Source organism: Strix aluco, chromosome 4 (assembly GCF_031877795.1).
Source record: "Strix aluco isolate bStrAlu1 chromosome 4, bStrAlu1.hap1, whole genome shotgun sequence".
Classification (NCBI taxonomy): Eukaryota; Metazoa; Chordata; class Aves; order Strigiformes; family Strigidae; genus Strix; species Strix aluco.
The window spans coordinates 87,392,397-87,408,597 of record NC_133934.1 but is presented as its reverse complement, the minus strand read 5'-3'; the positions used below and the strand labels follow the sequence as shown (position 1 = coordinate 87,408,597).

The following is a 16,201-nucleotide window of genomic DNA, read 5'->3' as shown; positions in this document are numbered from 1 at the left end:
TTCTGTGCAGGATAGTAAGGCAATTCTACTCAATCCCCCTAGCTCAAGGCAACATCTACCATTGATGCTTGTCCGCTGCCTGCCACCATATCAGTCACCAAAGCACAGCCTCTGAGCCTCCTCTCCTCTCTCTCCCACCAACATGGGCATCCTCCTCTAGGCACTTCAGCTGCAAGCTGTTCCTAGGAAATTTTCCTGTTGACAAAATCACGTACGGCCTTCACAGATGCTGGCCGAAATCCTGGTCTTCTCCTTGTGTCATGTGCTGCATGCTAAAGGGAGGCTATTTCATGGCCCATGAGACACAGGGGTTTTTTTTGCATAGAGAGTTCTAGACAAAGTCATGCGTACACTGTGGATTGTTAAGGGACTCTGGCACAAAACAGAAGGCACATGAATCTTACTGCACAGATCATCAGCCTCTGCCTCTTGAGTAGCATGTGATTCACAGTTTAATAAAAGTTATCTCATCCCAGAAGAAAGGGATGCAACTAAAGCATAAGGGGCAGAAAATACTGAAAACTGAAACAAGTGTAGCCTGACTTGAAGATAGCCAAGGCTATGACAGAAACATGGGTCTTATTTTGATCCAAACTGAGGGTAAGAATGGCTTTGTATATTGAAGGCTCCTCTTTCCGTGACAAATCTGGGACTCTTCCATTATGTGCTGCTTTTCTTCATAGCTGGTGTGAACCCACATATTGCCAGGTACAGCTGCAGATCCTGGAAGTTTCAGAAGACATGCTACTTTGCACACTGATCACTTACTGACTGGAACATCATCCCCACCCTCAGTAAACTCTCTGGTGACAGTAGTCACTACAAACTGGCACCCTGTAACACCTCCTCTCTTTTCTAGGCAGACTTCTTTCCCCTTAACCTGAGGGAGATGGTATCATTACTTATTTATACTTATTTGTATAACCCTGGCATCCCAGAGCCTGTTGGAGAACCCAGGACCATACTGTGCCACACAGAGTAGAAACACAGAACAGCTTGACTGGGGATAGGGCACTAATAAAAGTGCGAAGATGTATAGAGAACAGCTATCGGCTATGAAGGGAATGAGATGAAGTTTCATCTATGTAATTCACAACACCTAAGGCAGACTGTGCTCATCGCAACCCAGAAGTCTTGTCACAGGAGAGGAAGACAAGGTGCTAAAGCCTGGCTGGCTCTGATCCTTGTTGTTTGCTAGGTCAGTATATTGAATTCTCCCTCTGGGAGTTTTGATAGAGAACTGAACAAGGGACATTTCTTCCAGCTGCTTGTATATTTTGGCTGCTACTGCCCTTCCATGAATCTGCCCAGACTGCTGGCCTTATCTGTTTGTGACATTTTAGGATTGCTTGCAGATTTTCAAACTCAGGAAAAAGGAAAACTGAAAATGAAGCCAAGGAGCTGAGCAGAAGTGTCACAGAGATGTGACAGGGATGCTGTGCAGAGGGAGAAGGGACCAGGAGGTCCCCTCTTCTTCAGAGGCATTCATGTGTAGTGAAATTTCTTGCAACTGATAGCTTCCTATAATAAGTTGCAGTGGGAAATCAGTCTTTGGAAAAGAAGCTTAAACAATTCTGCCAAAAACTTCACAACAAATTCTTTCAAGTTTCCAAAATATGATGGAAAATATCCTTCGGGTTCAGCAATTTGAGCTGCAAGCCCTTCCCAGGACTGCGACCAGAAACACAGAACAATGGCTCCATTCCAACAGAGGCTGCTGGGACCAGAAGCAGCAAGGGAAGACGCCACAGCAAACAGCTCTTGCTGTCCCCGGAGCGGAGAGGGTGGCAGCTGCCACCGGGCAGGGCTGCTATGGCCCCCGGGCAGCTCAACACCTGTCTGATCCTGTGCGTGTTTGCTGGATCCCCGAGGCTGACAGGTAGGACATGCACCTGCTAACGATGCAGCTTCTTGGCTTGGCAAACCTTTGGGCCCTGCCAGTGGCACGACACTTTGCCTGCTTCTTCAAGTATGGTCAAACGCTTCAGGGAGCTGCGCTGAGATGGGAGAGAGCTGGGGTGCCAGGTGGGCTTGTTCACTGCGGGAGGCACTTGTACCTACTTGCAGGATGAAGACCTGCTGTTGGATTTGGTGGCAGGGGGGAGGGTTTTCTTGGGTCTTCACTGAAAAAGTCTGCTCCTGCAATAATGTTTGTGGATTTTCTAGATACTTTTTGGGGAATAAAAAACTCTATTGAATGATAAAGTAAGTAAGGGACCGTTCTCCCATCTCCAGAGGATATTTATGTTATTATTTCAATCCATTATTTGTTATGGTTTGTTTAATTTTTGTTTTACTCAAAAATCCAATGCTGCATATATTTATGACACAGTTCCTAATAACAGTAGTTTGGCAGCTATTCCAAAAATTCACTGACTTTGCAGCCAATCAGATGTGTCTGTGAATTTAGCAGAGCAGTTAGCCTAGAAGAGACCAGCAAAGAAATTTTCAGGTGCTGCCATATCTTCACCTGAGCTAAAAACCTTGCTGGCACATCCATGGAGGAGTAGAAAAGAGCGGCTACCTCCCTGCTCACATTCCAAAGCCACAGCTGGCTTGGATCAGGGTGCCTGCAGCTGTGCAGAGAAACAAATCTCTGCAGCCTGCGGCGTGGCAGTGCACTTCTTCAGGCAGCTTGTACATCTCCCTGTAAAGCTTTAATCAAGAATGGAAACTTGGAAGTGGGGCTCAATAGTAGTCATCACACACATACAGTATTAAATAATTTTTCTACTTTTTATAAGCAGCTACTGACCTTAACTCTGGACTACTGAACATAAATTCTCCCTCTTTCTTCTAGAAAAAATCCTTCAACAATATAAAAATGGGGGAAAAAAGCGTCAGCTTACTGTCTTATACAAGCTTTTTCCTTTTCATGTTTCTTGACCTGAAGGATGAGTCTGTAAGTAGAAGAGGGTCTTGGCTACATGACTATGCTGATCAACACAGAGAAGGGAGGGGATGCAGCCTCCCTCTCACAGTCCTGGTTCGAGGCTACTTGTATCTCCTGTTTCCCAAAGAAATAACAAAGGCAAAATAAATGCAGAAAGTTAAAGCACTAGAAGTGATAGTAAATGAAAATTGAAGAATTCTTAGGATTGATGTGACTCTCATTAATAAACTCCCATTCCTCTGGCATTGTATCTATTTTTTCCCCATTTAAATGATGTTGGGTGGCCCAGCAAGAAATTAGCTGGACATGGGAAGAGCCATAATGGATTCGACCAGGTTTCTTTTACCTTCATACTCTGCCCCTGCCAGCCGCAGGTGCTCAGGGAAGAGGTATAAATCAGGATAAGCATCAGGTTGTGTTTCCGCCAGCAAGTTGAGGAGCCTCCCAGCACCCTTCTTCTCTTGGGCAGCCTTAATTTCTCCAGCAAAAGCAACCCAAACCCATCAGTTCAAAACCCACCCACACTTGGTGTGAGGGGCTTCCTTGCTGCCTGTCAAAGCGAGTGCCTTTGCTGCGTATGCTTTAGCTCTGTTGGCAGGATTAAAGGCCATCATATCCAAAATTTACACTTGCCTCACTTAACTGAATCTGTTTCTCTTAAAAAGCTTGTTTTGCTCATGAAAATCCCATGGTCAGTATCTGTCGTGTTTGGCATGCTATGAGTGGCAGCTCAGAAATATTGAAGACATTATTGACAAAAATAAACAGGAAGGGCCATGGTCTTGCACTACCAAAGTCTGCCTGATATCTTCCAGATGAACATCCTCACAGCTGGGACGGTGCCGGCGCCAACCCACCCCATCGCAGCCCAGAGGACACTGACGTCATGTTAGAGGTCTCCTGGGTGTTGGGGGCCTGTGGGCTGAGGCACTGTTAACGTCTGTGCTCCCACCTGCCTGCACGTAAAAACTCACCTGTTCTCCTTGTTCTCATCCCTGACGGATTTTGGGAGTGCCTGGAAAACCCCTCAGCGATGCCCGAGTTGCATTTGTGCTCCCTCCCATTGTGGGGTGCAGATGAATGGGGGCTCTGACCCCCTCCATGGCACCTCAGACCTCTGGGGTGGGACATGGGGCCATCCCACTGGGCTAGGTGCCTCCCCCATCAAGTGGCCAAGCCCCCCCACCCAAGGCAGCTGTGCCGGGGAGCCGCTGCGGGTGGGAGTGTGGTGGGAGAGGCAGGGCGGGAGGCGAGAGCTTGGACGGGTCCCACAGGGAAACCGAGGTGTGGAGCCAGTCAGAAAAAGGGTGTGGGGCTGGCAGAGAAGGACGTGGAGTGGGACTAGGCGGGCCGTGGGCAGCGAGTCAGGGACTCGGTCCGGCCCGAGATTTGGCAGCGTTGCAGATGGCTTTAGAGCTGGCGGAGGGTTTGTGCTGGGCTTCCTGTGCACATGCTGCTCTTCTCTTCCAGATGCTCTGGGGAGGGCTGGATATTCAGGCCAACAGGACAATCCGGCTGCGGGATGAAGAGCTGGCCTCCCTGCGCCCGGCACGGCAGTTCATGCGGATTTTAGAGGATGAAGTTCCCAAAACACAGACAGAGATTGAGCAGCATCTGAGATATTATTCACTGACTGATACCCACCTGCCTGTAGCAGAGTTTGACCGTCTCCTTTTCACCAGCGTTTACTGTGCCTATCAGGTTCGCTCCACGCAGGGTCTGGATAAAAATCTCTGGATTAGTTTTTTCTCTCAGCTGGTCGATGAAATCTTTCGTGATCTGTGCAAGGGGCTTTGCCCTGCAAATACCACCCTCCTCCTGGCTTCCTGGCCCTGGAAGGAGAAGCCTTCCCATTTAGCATCCCTGAAACATTTCTATCATTCTAACCTAGCCAGGACCAAAAGAGACAATAAGGGAAAGTACTGTAGGAAAGGACACACCTGATTTCAGCTGCATCCTTGGTTATTTTGAGTGCTTTCTACATTATTCAGGCCTTTGTACAAATATGACACACCTTTTTGTCCTGCCTTCTGCATTGTGCTGGCAACCATTTAGGGATTTATACAGAAGCTTTTATTTTTGAATGAAATTTCACCTTTTCCTCTTTTTTTTTTTTTTTTCTGTTTTTGTTTTTCAAGTGAGCTGTGCTGAAGGGGGCACTGCTGTTTAGATGTGTTATTGGTCTTGATTACTGATACTTACTAGGGAGAAGCCCTGGCAGTTTTTTTCCAGGATGTTACACTGGTGTCCTACCTGACTTCATTTCAGATACTTCAGTTCAGCCTCCTTACATTGCCCCTGTGGTTTCAGCCAAGTACAGTATCTTTTCTCCTCTCCAGTAAGCAGCTAAGCAGATTTTGTTGTGTTTCATGATATAGGTCACATATTTAATTTCAGCTTTCTGCTCATGTGGCATCACATTTTATGTGTCCATAGTAATTTCCCATCTCATGTATTCATTTTTCTGTAAAAAGCAACCTGGAAAATGTATGTATTCCATGAAGCTTCCTAGTATTTGCATATCATATTTACACATGTACACTGCTTTGTGCCAGTTATCAGTTTAGAACATACTTCCTTAAATCTCATTTAAATTCCTAAGGATCATGACCTAGTTATTTCTTCAGCAGATTTTCCCTCTTCTATGAAGTTTTTTTTGTACAGCTATGGCACTTTAAAAGCCAAATATTATAAATACACAGTCTCTGTCCTCAAAATCAGAAATACAATTATTTTATAGAAAGAGATCATTAACCTTTCTCTGTGCTAAACATCCCAGTGTGGAATTAAATAAATGTAATTAACTACTTGGGAGGGTTTTGATATTTTTTTCTTTGTTTCTCTAGGTTTTCCGCTGTCTTTATAGGTACCTTAATTTTGAACATTCATTGCATGTGCTTAGATGATGGGATCCATAATTCCCTTTCTATCAATATACTCTTAATTTTCCATGCTCAACAAAGGAGGCATGTGTGACATTCAAAGTGGGAACTGCTAGTTTTTGACCTAGTTAATCTTTTTCCAAGCTGTTGTTGCCCAACAGATGGAGAGAAGAAATGATGAGGGAGGAATAAGAAGCCTGGAAGCAGGTTGCCACAGAGAATGGTTTTAGAGGTCAGGTTAGGGCTATGACAGGAGAAGATAGATCTACACAGCTCATAAAGCAGTTGTTTGTTGTTTGTTGGTTTTTGTTTTGTTTTGTTTTGTTTTGTTTTGTTTTTTCCCTAAAGGATGTAGGAATTAAGATTAGCATTTTATTTGAAGTATAACTTCTAGTAAACTAGTGTTCCACCTGATGTTCTTTTATTTTTATGCTGGCTTTTTACACACCTCCAATCTCTATCCTTCATCCTTTTCCCAAATATGCCCCCAGTCTTCAATGTCTAGGATATATATGGAGTGACGGAGACAGGGAGTGGCTGCAGTTTGAGCGGAGAATATAATCAAAAAGCTGAGCTGGGATGGCACTAGTGCATGAAAATATCGTCTTGCTGGAGAATTTACAGTCTGAGCTATATGAATGTCTGGATAAAGGTTGAGAGGGTTGGCTTTGTGACCCAGATGCAAATACACTGTTTTGAATTCAGAATTTGTTAGGATCAGTTTAAGAGCATTGCTATCTGTTGAACAGATTATAAATTAAACTCGAGTGATGCCACAAAGTTTCATGCATGCTCAAGATGATGCACTTTTGCAGTTTATGTATTTTGGGAGACAAACTAGGGTTTAGCTCAACTGAAACAGCACCAATCCCACTACGATGAAGCCTGAAGCCTCCTGCTTTCCTACTACCCGCCTCAGTGGATCCCGCTGTCAGTCCCAACCACCCTGTAGGAACACACCAGAGTCCTCTACAGCCACCCCAGTCTCTCTACAGCACCGCTATGGCTCAGCGGAACACTGTGTGTAAGAAACCACTGGGACACAGAAGCTGAAAATATCACTTAATGGTACCATTTTGATCCCATTTGCACCAGGCTCCTGATACAGCGTATGGTAGGTTCGCCATACCCTTGTATTCCAGGAGCTCATTTCTGGAGAATGTAACGCCCCTGCAGTCAACACTGCCATTGCATGGTGTGACACTACTCACGCACCTTATGAGCCTGCTCCTCACCCAAGTATTGATTTAAAAATGCATTTTTCATTCTTCTCACCTTGCTTCTGAGCTTTCAGAAGATGGTCCGTTCATAGATTTGAGCCCTCATCCTTTACTACAAGGGCTAGAAGCCTACTTTTTTGTTTGTTTCTAAATGTATTATTTTCATTAAACGGAAGCTGAGATTCTCAAACACAGTTTCTTGGCTTTGCCAACGTGAAATTAAGAAAAGCACCAAACATTGTGAAACTTGCAACAAAATCGTAAGAGATACCAACACTTCACACACATGAATGATAAAAAAAGAATGTACACAAACTGTCTCAGTAACACATACTGCAGCTCATATGATCACCGTGCTTCTGTCTCTCCTGAACTGGTACCTCAGCCAGCGACAAGCACACAAATCTCACAAGAAACAACAAATTCCAATCTGAGAAAATTTTACATCTTTTGTATTTTTAATACATTCATTTCCATTACATTTATTCCCTCCCCACATATGCAAGGAAAGTCGCCACCTCCTTTGCTTTCTGGATGCTGGGGATCTGCAGTAAGATTACCGCAGTGCTTCTCTGATCCTCAGCATCTCACTAAACTGGCCCACCCCTGCCCCACAACTACCTCATGCTTTATGCTTAAATCAAACACCAACACAGGACACACACATACAACCTGTAAAGACCTTTCTACGGATGAATGGCAGACACAGCAGCGGCCCTGCAGACAGAGCACAAGCATGCAGCGTAAGGAGAGCACTGGACACATGGTAGCATGCTCAAAGTAGAGGATGATATTCGAAGAGGAGCTATACCCAAGTTCATGGCACCTTGGCTTTTCTTATGCTCCTTTCACATCTGCATTTAATTATTTGACCCTTGGGGTGAGCTGGCACCTGGAAGCCACTTTGGCTGAGCCTCTGAATAGATCAGGAAGCCTGTGAAGGTGATGTACTTGCCATGGTTGCTGTAGGCACCATAGCCATCGTGCTGATGGCTGTAGAGCCAAACGGTGTCCCCCATTTGCAGAGGCAGCATGATACTCTGGCTCTGCATCTCCCGCCTCTTGGAGTGGTTGTCATCATAGATCATGGCCTGCACCTCATTGTGGTTCTTCATAAGTTTCACTGACATAGTCTTAAAGGGCATTTTGCCGATGGTGAAGGAGAAATAGTATGCACCAGGTATACGGCATGAGAAGATGCCAGTGGAGGAATTGAAATCTTTTCCAATGTTCACAAACTCTGTGTCAAACGTGATTGGCTCATGCTGGGTTTGCTTGTCATCTGTCCCCAGGAGACTTTGTGAGCGTGCAACAGAAAATGCAGAGCGAGGGTCTTGTTCCCTGTTCGGTTGATCAGATAACACTTGTTGCTGTGAAGCTTCATTTTGCTCTCCAGGAAACTGCTGAATAGTGTGATGGTGTGGCCGCAGCTCTTGAGAGCTAAGAGCATTCTGGAAGAAGGCAGAAGTGTCTGGATAGATTAGGTAGCCATTGAAAGTTGTATAGGGGCCCACATTGCTGTAAAGAGCATACTTGGGATCTCCATGTAAACGCAGCCAAACTGTGTCACCGTAGTCAAGCTGCAGCATGGCACTCTGGCTGGCTACCTTCCGTTCCTTGCGGTGATGTTCATCATACACAATCACTTGCACTTCATTCTTGTTTCTCATCAGCATGACAGACAAGTTTTTCTTTGGGTATTTCCCAACAGTGAAGGAGAAGTAGTAGGCTCCAGGGATCCGACAGCGGAACAATCCAGTCTTGGGATCAAAGTCATTGCCAATGTTCACATACACTTTGTCAAAGGTAATGACCATCTCAGAGCTCCCTTCCATGCTGCTGGTTCTGGCCACAGAGAAAGCAGAGCGAAATTCAGTACTGGTGTCTGCTGGGAAGCCATCTGTAGGCAGAAAAATCATGCAGCAAAGGAAGCCAAACAGGATCTGAACCTTCAGTGTCATCATTGTATCTGAAAGGAGTAAGAAGCACATTTTAGCAGGAATCACATTAATTTCCAGCTCATACTCCAGTTGAAACCCAGACCTGAATCTTGCTAAATAGATATGAAGGTCTATGTCCAAATACTGAGAAGTTTCCAGTGCGTTCTCTGATCAGTGTATGGGACCATACCTCAGTTCAGATCTCAGCACCATTTTGATGTTTTCCTAGCGAGAGCTGGACCTTTTTTCTCTGTACTCATAGGAAGAAAAAAAGTCTTCTCCTTTGGAAGCCTGGCTATCCTACAGCTTTTCTGCAAAACACTGTGTTGCTCACAATGCAGAGGGATCTCAGAGCTTGCTGGGGCTTTGCCAGAGCTCCTTTTTGTAGTGCTTTTATTCATTAGACCAAGGATGAAACAAAGCCCTACACAGACCCTGTATTATATATCTGAGATACAGCTGAAGGGCAGGGAGAAGAGGACATATGCTCTAGAGATTCCCATGCAGATGCCATTGGCTAACACTGCACTAGGTGTTTCACAGGATGCAGAAGCTGGAAGCCAAGTAAGTTGGTAGACCCCCTTATTCAGACAGACTTCACCATGAAACTGTGAAGAGTGTAAAGACATGAGAAGAAGAGAGAATATTTAGGGAAGGAAGGAAGACAATGAAGAAAATGAATGAAATGAAAAAAAAAAAAGCAAAACAAAAGATAAATAAAATGCAAGTCTCCCAAAGTATAGAATCCCTGAGAGAGAACTGAAATACTGATAACAGGGAAACACTTCCTATCTGGATAATAGACCGGAGAGAAAAAAACTTCTTTGACCCTTAAAAAAGAGGGATAAGTTAGGAGCTAATGGGATTTTCTGTTTCTAGTTTCTGTGATTTTTTTTTTGGACTGAGGCCAAAAATCATCTATTAGTGCTTTCAGGCTGAAAACAAAACTGCCGCTCATTCCAGTGAGAAGCTTCTCTCTCTGTCACCTCCCTGTGCTTATTAAAATATCATTCAGGCTGGGAGGCAACTGCCTGGTTTGCAGTCTGCCCCATCTGTCACCCCAGAACTGGTGCCTTGCCAGCCTGCACACAATGAATTCACAGACCAGCAGAACAGGAGCAAAACATACTACTCATTGGGGGGAGGGGTGAAGACAAATCCTGAATTAAAAAGGATAAAGGGTTAAATATTTGAATCAACTGGGATGGTCTAGTAATAGAAGCAAAGCTGACGGGATCCATGTAGACTGTGAGGTGGCAATGGGATCCTGTTTTGGCAAGATGTGATACCTAGAATCACTCACCAACAGGAATTCAGCTTGACCTACAGTCCCTGCTCTTCCACATTTGAGAATAAAACTGAAATCTGAAATGCAGCTCTAATAGATGTGAACCCAAGAATGAATTAGGCTCTTGCTTAATTGCATGAAGGTGACACACTAGCAAAGACAGAAGGGAATATCACAGAATCATTCAGGTTGGAAAAGACCCTTGGGATCATCAGTCCAACCATCAGCCCAACTCTACAAAGTTCTCCCTTACACCATATCCCCCAACATCTCATCCAAACGACCCTTAAACACATCCAGGGATGGTGACTCCACCCCCTCCCTGGGTAGCCTATTCCACTGTCTGACCACTCTTTCTGTGAAAAATTTTTCCCTAATGTCCAGTCTGAACCTCCCCTGTTGCAGTTTAAAGCCATTCCCTCTTGTTCTATTGCTAATTCCCTGTGAGAAGAGACCAGCACCAATCTCTCTACAATGTCCTTTCAGGTAGTTGCAGAGAGTGATGAGGTCTCCCCTCAGCCTTCTCTTCCTCAAACTGAACAGTCCCAGCTCCTTCAATCGCTCCCCATAGGATCTGTTCTCCAGGCCTGTCACCAGCCTCATTGCCCTCCTCTGCACTCACTCCAGCACCTCGATAATCCCTCTCGTATTGAGGTGCCCAAAACTGGACACAACACTCCAGGTGTGGCCTCACCAGTGCAGAGCACAGGGGGACTATCACCTCCTCACTTCTGCTGGTCACACTATTTCTAATACAAGCCAGGATGCCGTTGGCTTTCTTGGCCACCCGGGCACACTGCTGGCTCATGTTCAGCTGCTATATATCCATCCGTGTTGTAATTTTACATTAGATCACTTCTCTCACAAACATCTCAGTTCTTTCCTCCATGCCCCTGAATTCAAAATGTTTCTCCTGACTTAGCCTGCTTCTCCTGAACACATTCATGGGACCCCATGGGTTGCACTGAAGGGTGTTGAGAGAGCTGACTGCTATCATATTGAGGCCACTCTCTAGCATCTTTGTAAGGTCACGGAGATCAAAGGAGGCCCCTGGTGACTGGCGAAAGGCAAATGTTGTACCATCTTCAGAAAGGACAAGTGAGACAACCTGAGGAACTACAGGCTGGTCAGCCAGTTTGCTCCTCACTTTGGTCCCCAGGAAAATCATATGCTTCCTGGAACACATTTCCAGGCAAAGGACATTTAGCATGTGTTGATCAAATGAGGGTAGATCATGTATAACCAAACTGATTGACTTCTTGTGAGAAGAGACCAGCTTTTAGCTCTCCCACCTTTAGGATCCACCTTTTAGCAAGGCTTTTATTACAGTGTCCCAGAGCATTCCTGTATCTAAGTTGTGATGTTACAATCTAGATAAGTGGACTACTAGATGGGTGAAAAAACTGGCTGGGTTGTCAGGCTCAAGGGCTAGTGTTTAATATTTAATTTCAGACGTCATCTTTAATACTTTTTACCAATGACCTGGAGAAGGAGACAGAATGTCCACTCATCAAGGCTGCAGATGACACCAAACCACAGGGTTTGCCAATACACTTGGAGGCACAGCTGCTATTCATAGGGACTTAGACAGGCTGGAGGAATGGACTGAAAGGAAATTCAGAAAAGATGAATGCAAATTCCTGTACCTGGGATGGACTAAACCTGTGAGTTGGTACAGGCTGGTGACTAAGTGACTGGGGAGCAGTGCTACTTGAAAAGGATCTAGGAATCCTACCTAAGTTAGTGCTGTGCCCTGCAAGTACTGAAGGCTAACAGCACGCTGGGGTGCATCAACAGTAACCACAGGCAGTGATTATTCTCCTTTAGTTGGCACCTGAGTGACTCCAGAGAGCGCAGCCAAGAGGGTTGAGGTCTGGAGCACATGCCCTATGAGGAGAAGCAGAGGAAACTGGGCTTGTTTAGCCTGGAGAAGAGAAAGCTTTGGGGGGATCTAGTAGCAGCCTTCCAGTTGAAGAAGAGGTTACTGAGACGACAGAGCTAGGTTCTTCACTTATGTGCATGGTGGGAGAATAAGAGACAATGGTCATAAAATCCAAAGGAGAAGGTTCAGACTGGATCTGCTGAGGGCAATTAAGAATGGAACAGTTTGCCCAGAGAGACTGTTAAATGTCCAGCCTTGGAAGTTTTCAAGACCAGACTGGATTAAGCTATGAGCAACCTGGTCTGCATTCAGTGTTGGCCCTGCTTTCAGCAGGAGGTGATACTAGAAGCCTCCTAAGTCATGATTCCTGATTCTATAACCGATTCCCATAGCTACTGCCTTCTCACAGCTGAAAATTCACTTGCTACTAACCCTAGCCATGACACTTCCATGGCACTAACCAGTTAATAGCAGGTCTGACAGACAACAAATTGATTTAAGTAAGTATTTTCATCCAGCAAATTAATTTAAGAAAGTATTTTCAATGGAACTATTAATCCATAGCTAATTGCCATGCATCTGCTTCCATGCTGTCTTTATTTTTCCTCACTTTGCGGTTTAGTTTGTGAGATCCTCAGGGCAAAGACTCTCTTCTTCCCATGTCTGTACAGCATTTGGCCATTGCTGCTGTTTAAACAATACTAACAGGCCCTAACATCCCATCAAGAACTAAATCCCAAACTGTCACACTGTGAGTTCAGCCTCTGGTTCAGCAGTATTATTTCTGCAGAGTGCAGAGTGATACATCTAGCACGGCAGGCTCATTTCAGCTTCCAGCTTAGAAAACCAAGCCCTAAAGGCAAACTTAAAAGGGCTATTAGATGTTTCTGATTCATACTCATCCATTGTTATCCCAGTGATCACCATGGTGTGGCTGCTTGGAGAACCAGGATGACTGTGACATGGCTGCACACTCTTGAGACATGAAATGACAGGAAAGGGATTGGCATTTGCGTTTTTAGCCACACTAACCAGCCTGGTTCCAAAGCGCTGCCTGTGCTCCAGAGCTCGCCCAGTGTATCCGGGAGTCAGGGAATATACTGCAAGCACGTCACTGCTGGCCAAAAAAACACAAAAAGACAAAATGGTTTAATAAACTCTGTAGTGAATACGACCTTATGTTCTGTCAAATGACCGCTATCCTTGTTTCTGTCTCAAAGCTAATTTCTCTGTAATAAGGTCACTTATGAAAGGTTGCATCACTCAGTTACTGTTGCAAAGACTTTCTGCTGCTGCAATTCCTTATTTATCAGCTCTTCCCAATAACTTACTGGCAAGTCATTTAAATAAGGGAGTTAATTATGCTGTGTTTCCATTAGCAAGTTGTTTCCTTGACAGCTCCCACTCACCACTTTCAGGACTATTTAGGTTCTTTATCTTTTAAAAATATTTTAGAACGTATCTAATAACTGTCTTTTGCACTAAACCAGTCTAAGAATAATTTGCCAATCATTAGGAAGACTCAGCTAGCTACAGGGCTGCCATAAACAGGCAACTCATGACAACTCTTGGACTTGAGTATTAGTGTAGTAAGTCTGAAAGATAAAGCTTCCAAAATGCTCTGTTGCTTCCCCAGCAAATGCTTCTGGTGCCCAAGTCTTTTACTGGGATGGCTTTCTTCCAGCAGGGAAGAGATAGCACCAGGGATGCGAGGCTGGCCATGGACACTGTGGTATCAGTCTTAAGTTCATGCTGTGGCACAAATTTTAAAACTGCAGAGTGAGGTGGGTCTTTACCCAGGGTCTTGACCCAGGCTAGAGGTGAAAAGTGGGTCTTCAGCATGGGCCATGAATGTGTCATGCATAGCAGCTGTGTTATTTTCACTACATTTACATATGAATCAGGGCCCTCTGTCCCCTACCCTACCATCCCTTATTATGGTAACACCACAGAAGTACCCGATGAAGCTAAGCAGATCCAAGGGATAAACAAAGTATGCTACCGCCTTCATACTAGGCAGTACCAACAGGGACAGCAGCCCCCAGGGAAGAAGCCAAGAAACTAATTTTGGAATAGGAGGCACAAAACACATGATGGAGCTAAACAGTTCTCAAAGGCACTGACATTAAATTAATGACCTGAAAAGAAGGGGCTAAAATGGTAGTGACTCACATAGCAGAACAGGAGTTGCAGATCTTTTTTGAAAAGAAAGAGACAGAATTCACCATTTGTATGACCCAGGAAACTTTAATAGCTTTGTGCTTGCTGGAGGTGATTTTTCTGTCCTGGAACAGAATCAATCGACCAGTGGAAAGACAATTAGCTCTCCTCTTCTACTGAAATCCACGGATTTACAGAAGGACTTTCAATAATAGAAAGGTCACCCCATTTCTAAACTTGCAGGCCATATCTTCTTGCAAAACTCACAAGGGTTTTCTTTTTATTCCAGAACATTAATGAGCTAGTTTCCCTAGTCCTACCTTAGGCAAGAGTCCTTTAATTTCGGTGGGAGTTTTACCCAGAAGATAACTGAAGAATGAGATATGAAACAAAAGTGAAGCAGTGCAATTAGATTAACTGTTAGGAAAAGTTCTTAAAATCCCATAAACTGCAAGAGCAAAGCCCTCTTCTTCCTATCTCTCACTCTAATATTTAAGGACAGCTGCAAATGTTTCAATTATTTGAATCAGTGAAAGCCTGTGTAATGAACAGTCTTCTTGGACAATAGTTAGCAAGATTTTTTTTTTCCCCAGACACCACATACTGTGTGTTCCACTCATCTGATAGAGATTAAGAGCATCAGATAATGATGCAAACGCATCACTTCTTCCAGCATCAAGAAGAAATTAATTGTAGCAGATCCTCAAAAGCACTATCTGTATAAAGAGTACTATGTGACAAAATCAGGGATTCACTTATGGCTTTGGCCTATCTCTGCTTTTGATGAATGGGGTTTTTTTTCAACTCTCGAACAATCCTGAGAGGTAAAACATGGTCTGAAGCATCCAGGATGCTTTTTGGAAACTACAAGCCACACTTTGAATGACAGAACTGTATGGCATTAATAGAAAGTATTTAATTTTAAAAGTTTCCTTGAATCAAGGGAGTCCTTTAACATAATACACCATCTTCTGTGTACTCAAAGATCTGTGGAGACAAAAATTCTTTTGAAGTGCCTCAACTCCAGCTGTACTCAGGAAAAGGAAATGGAGAGACTGTATTTTGGCATAAGCCTCTAATGCTAGCCTGCACTTCAGAATATTACTTAAACCTGATATATTTCACCTGAAGCCCTAACAACTCTGTTTAAGCTAAAATGATGATATATAAGAAGATGTATATTCACCGATCAAAATGGAAACACGATAGTTCTGACATTAAGATTCTTCTTCCTATAACAGCATTCAGGGAAATTTGGTATACACGTTTGAAATGCCAGGGTGACACACCGCGTCTTCCGTTTTGGCTACCATGTACATTTAAAAATATATTCATTTAGTCAGACAAAGTGGTGTTTTAGTAGAGAAGATGGCTGAATAAACCCTAGGTGGAAGCAGGGAGCTATTCTAACAGACTAATGCTTTAAAGTGTAATATATATTTTTTTTACATCCTTTTCTAAATGAATAAATTACACAAATCCAACTTTCCACCACATACTCCTCAAGCAAAAAAGACTAAAAACTGTAAAGCAAAGAAACATACTCTAACGCTGATCAGAAGTGGAAGAAAACACTGTTAGAACGTTTGAGTTCAAACTGTAGCTCATAAAATGTGTTGAATGCTATAAAGCTGTTCTGCACATGCAGTTAAACTGTTGATAAGCCATCACTGAAATCACACCAGCAGTAAGTAGTGAAAAAAACTAGCCATTACTGGGAATGAGTTCAGTGATAAATGGTTTCTGTGAAAGCATAGGCCAGAGAAGACTGGAAACCGCAGCTTGAGAAAGCCAGGAGGCTGTTGCTGCACAGTATTTATTTAACACTGCTACCTTTAGACATAAAACGCTGAGACCACTGCAACAGTAGGAATTTTTGCATGGATCCAGTTACAGCAATGCCAAAGTTAAACCACTGCTTTTCCCACCCCCAAAC

At 44.1% G+C, this 16,201-nt stretch overlaps 2 protein-coding genes across 8 annotated transcripts in view; one reads left to right on the top strand and one right to left on the bottom strand.

Moving 5' to 3' along the window:
* The first annotated feature begins 1,381 nt into the window (after positions 1–1,381).
* Positions 1,382–5,705, top strand: FAM180B (family with sequence similarity 180 member B). Its single transcript, XM_074821524.1, has 3 exons — positions 1,382–1,879; positions 3,709–3,788; positions 4,364–5,705. Exons 1-3 carry the CDS (start codon positions 1,813–1,815, stop codon positions 4,835–4,837), a joined length of 621 nt encoding a protein of 206 aa, XP_074677625.1. The 5' UTR covers positions 1,382–1,812; the 3' UTR covers positions 4,838–5,705.
* A 1,726-nt stretch (positions 5,706–7,431) lies between these two features.
* The window catches only part of C1QTNF4 (C1q and TNF related 4), an 80,325-nt gene continuing 71,555 nt past the window's right edge, over positions 7,432–16,201 (bottom strand). For 2 of the 7 annotated variants that reach the window (XM_074823942.1, XM_074823940.1), the window contains 2 exons: positions 13,138–13,222; positions 7,432–8,964 (listed from right to left, as the gene is read on the bottom strand). In XM_074823942.1, coding sequence (XP_074680043.1) covers positions 7,856–8,959 — 1,104 coding nt within the window. In that variant the 5' untranslated portion in view covers positions 8,960–8,964; positions 13,138–13,222 and the 3' untranslated portion in view covers positions 7,432–7,855. Of the gene's footprint in view, positions 8,965–9,125; positions 9,153–13,003; positions 13,026–13,137; positions 13,223–16,201 lie in introns of those variants that run through there. The other 5 variants (XM_074823944.1, XM_074823943.1, XM_074823941.1 and 2 more) reach the window with 4 other exon arrangements.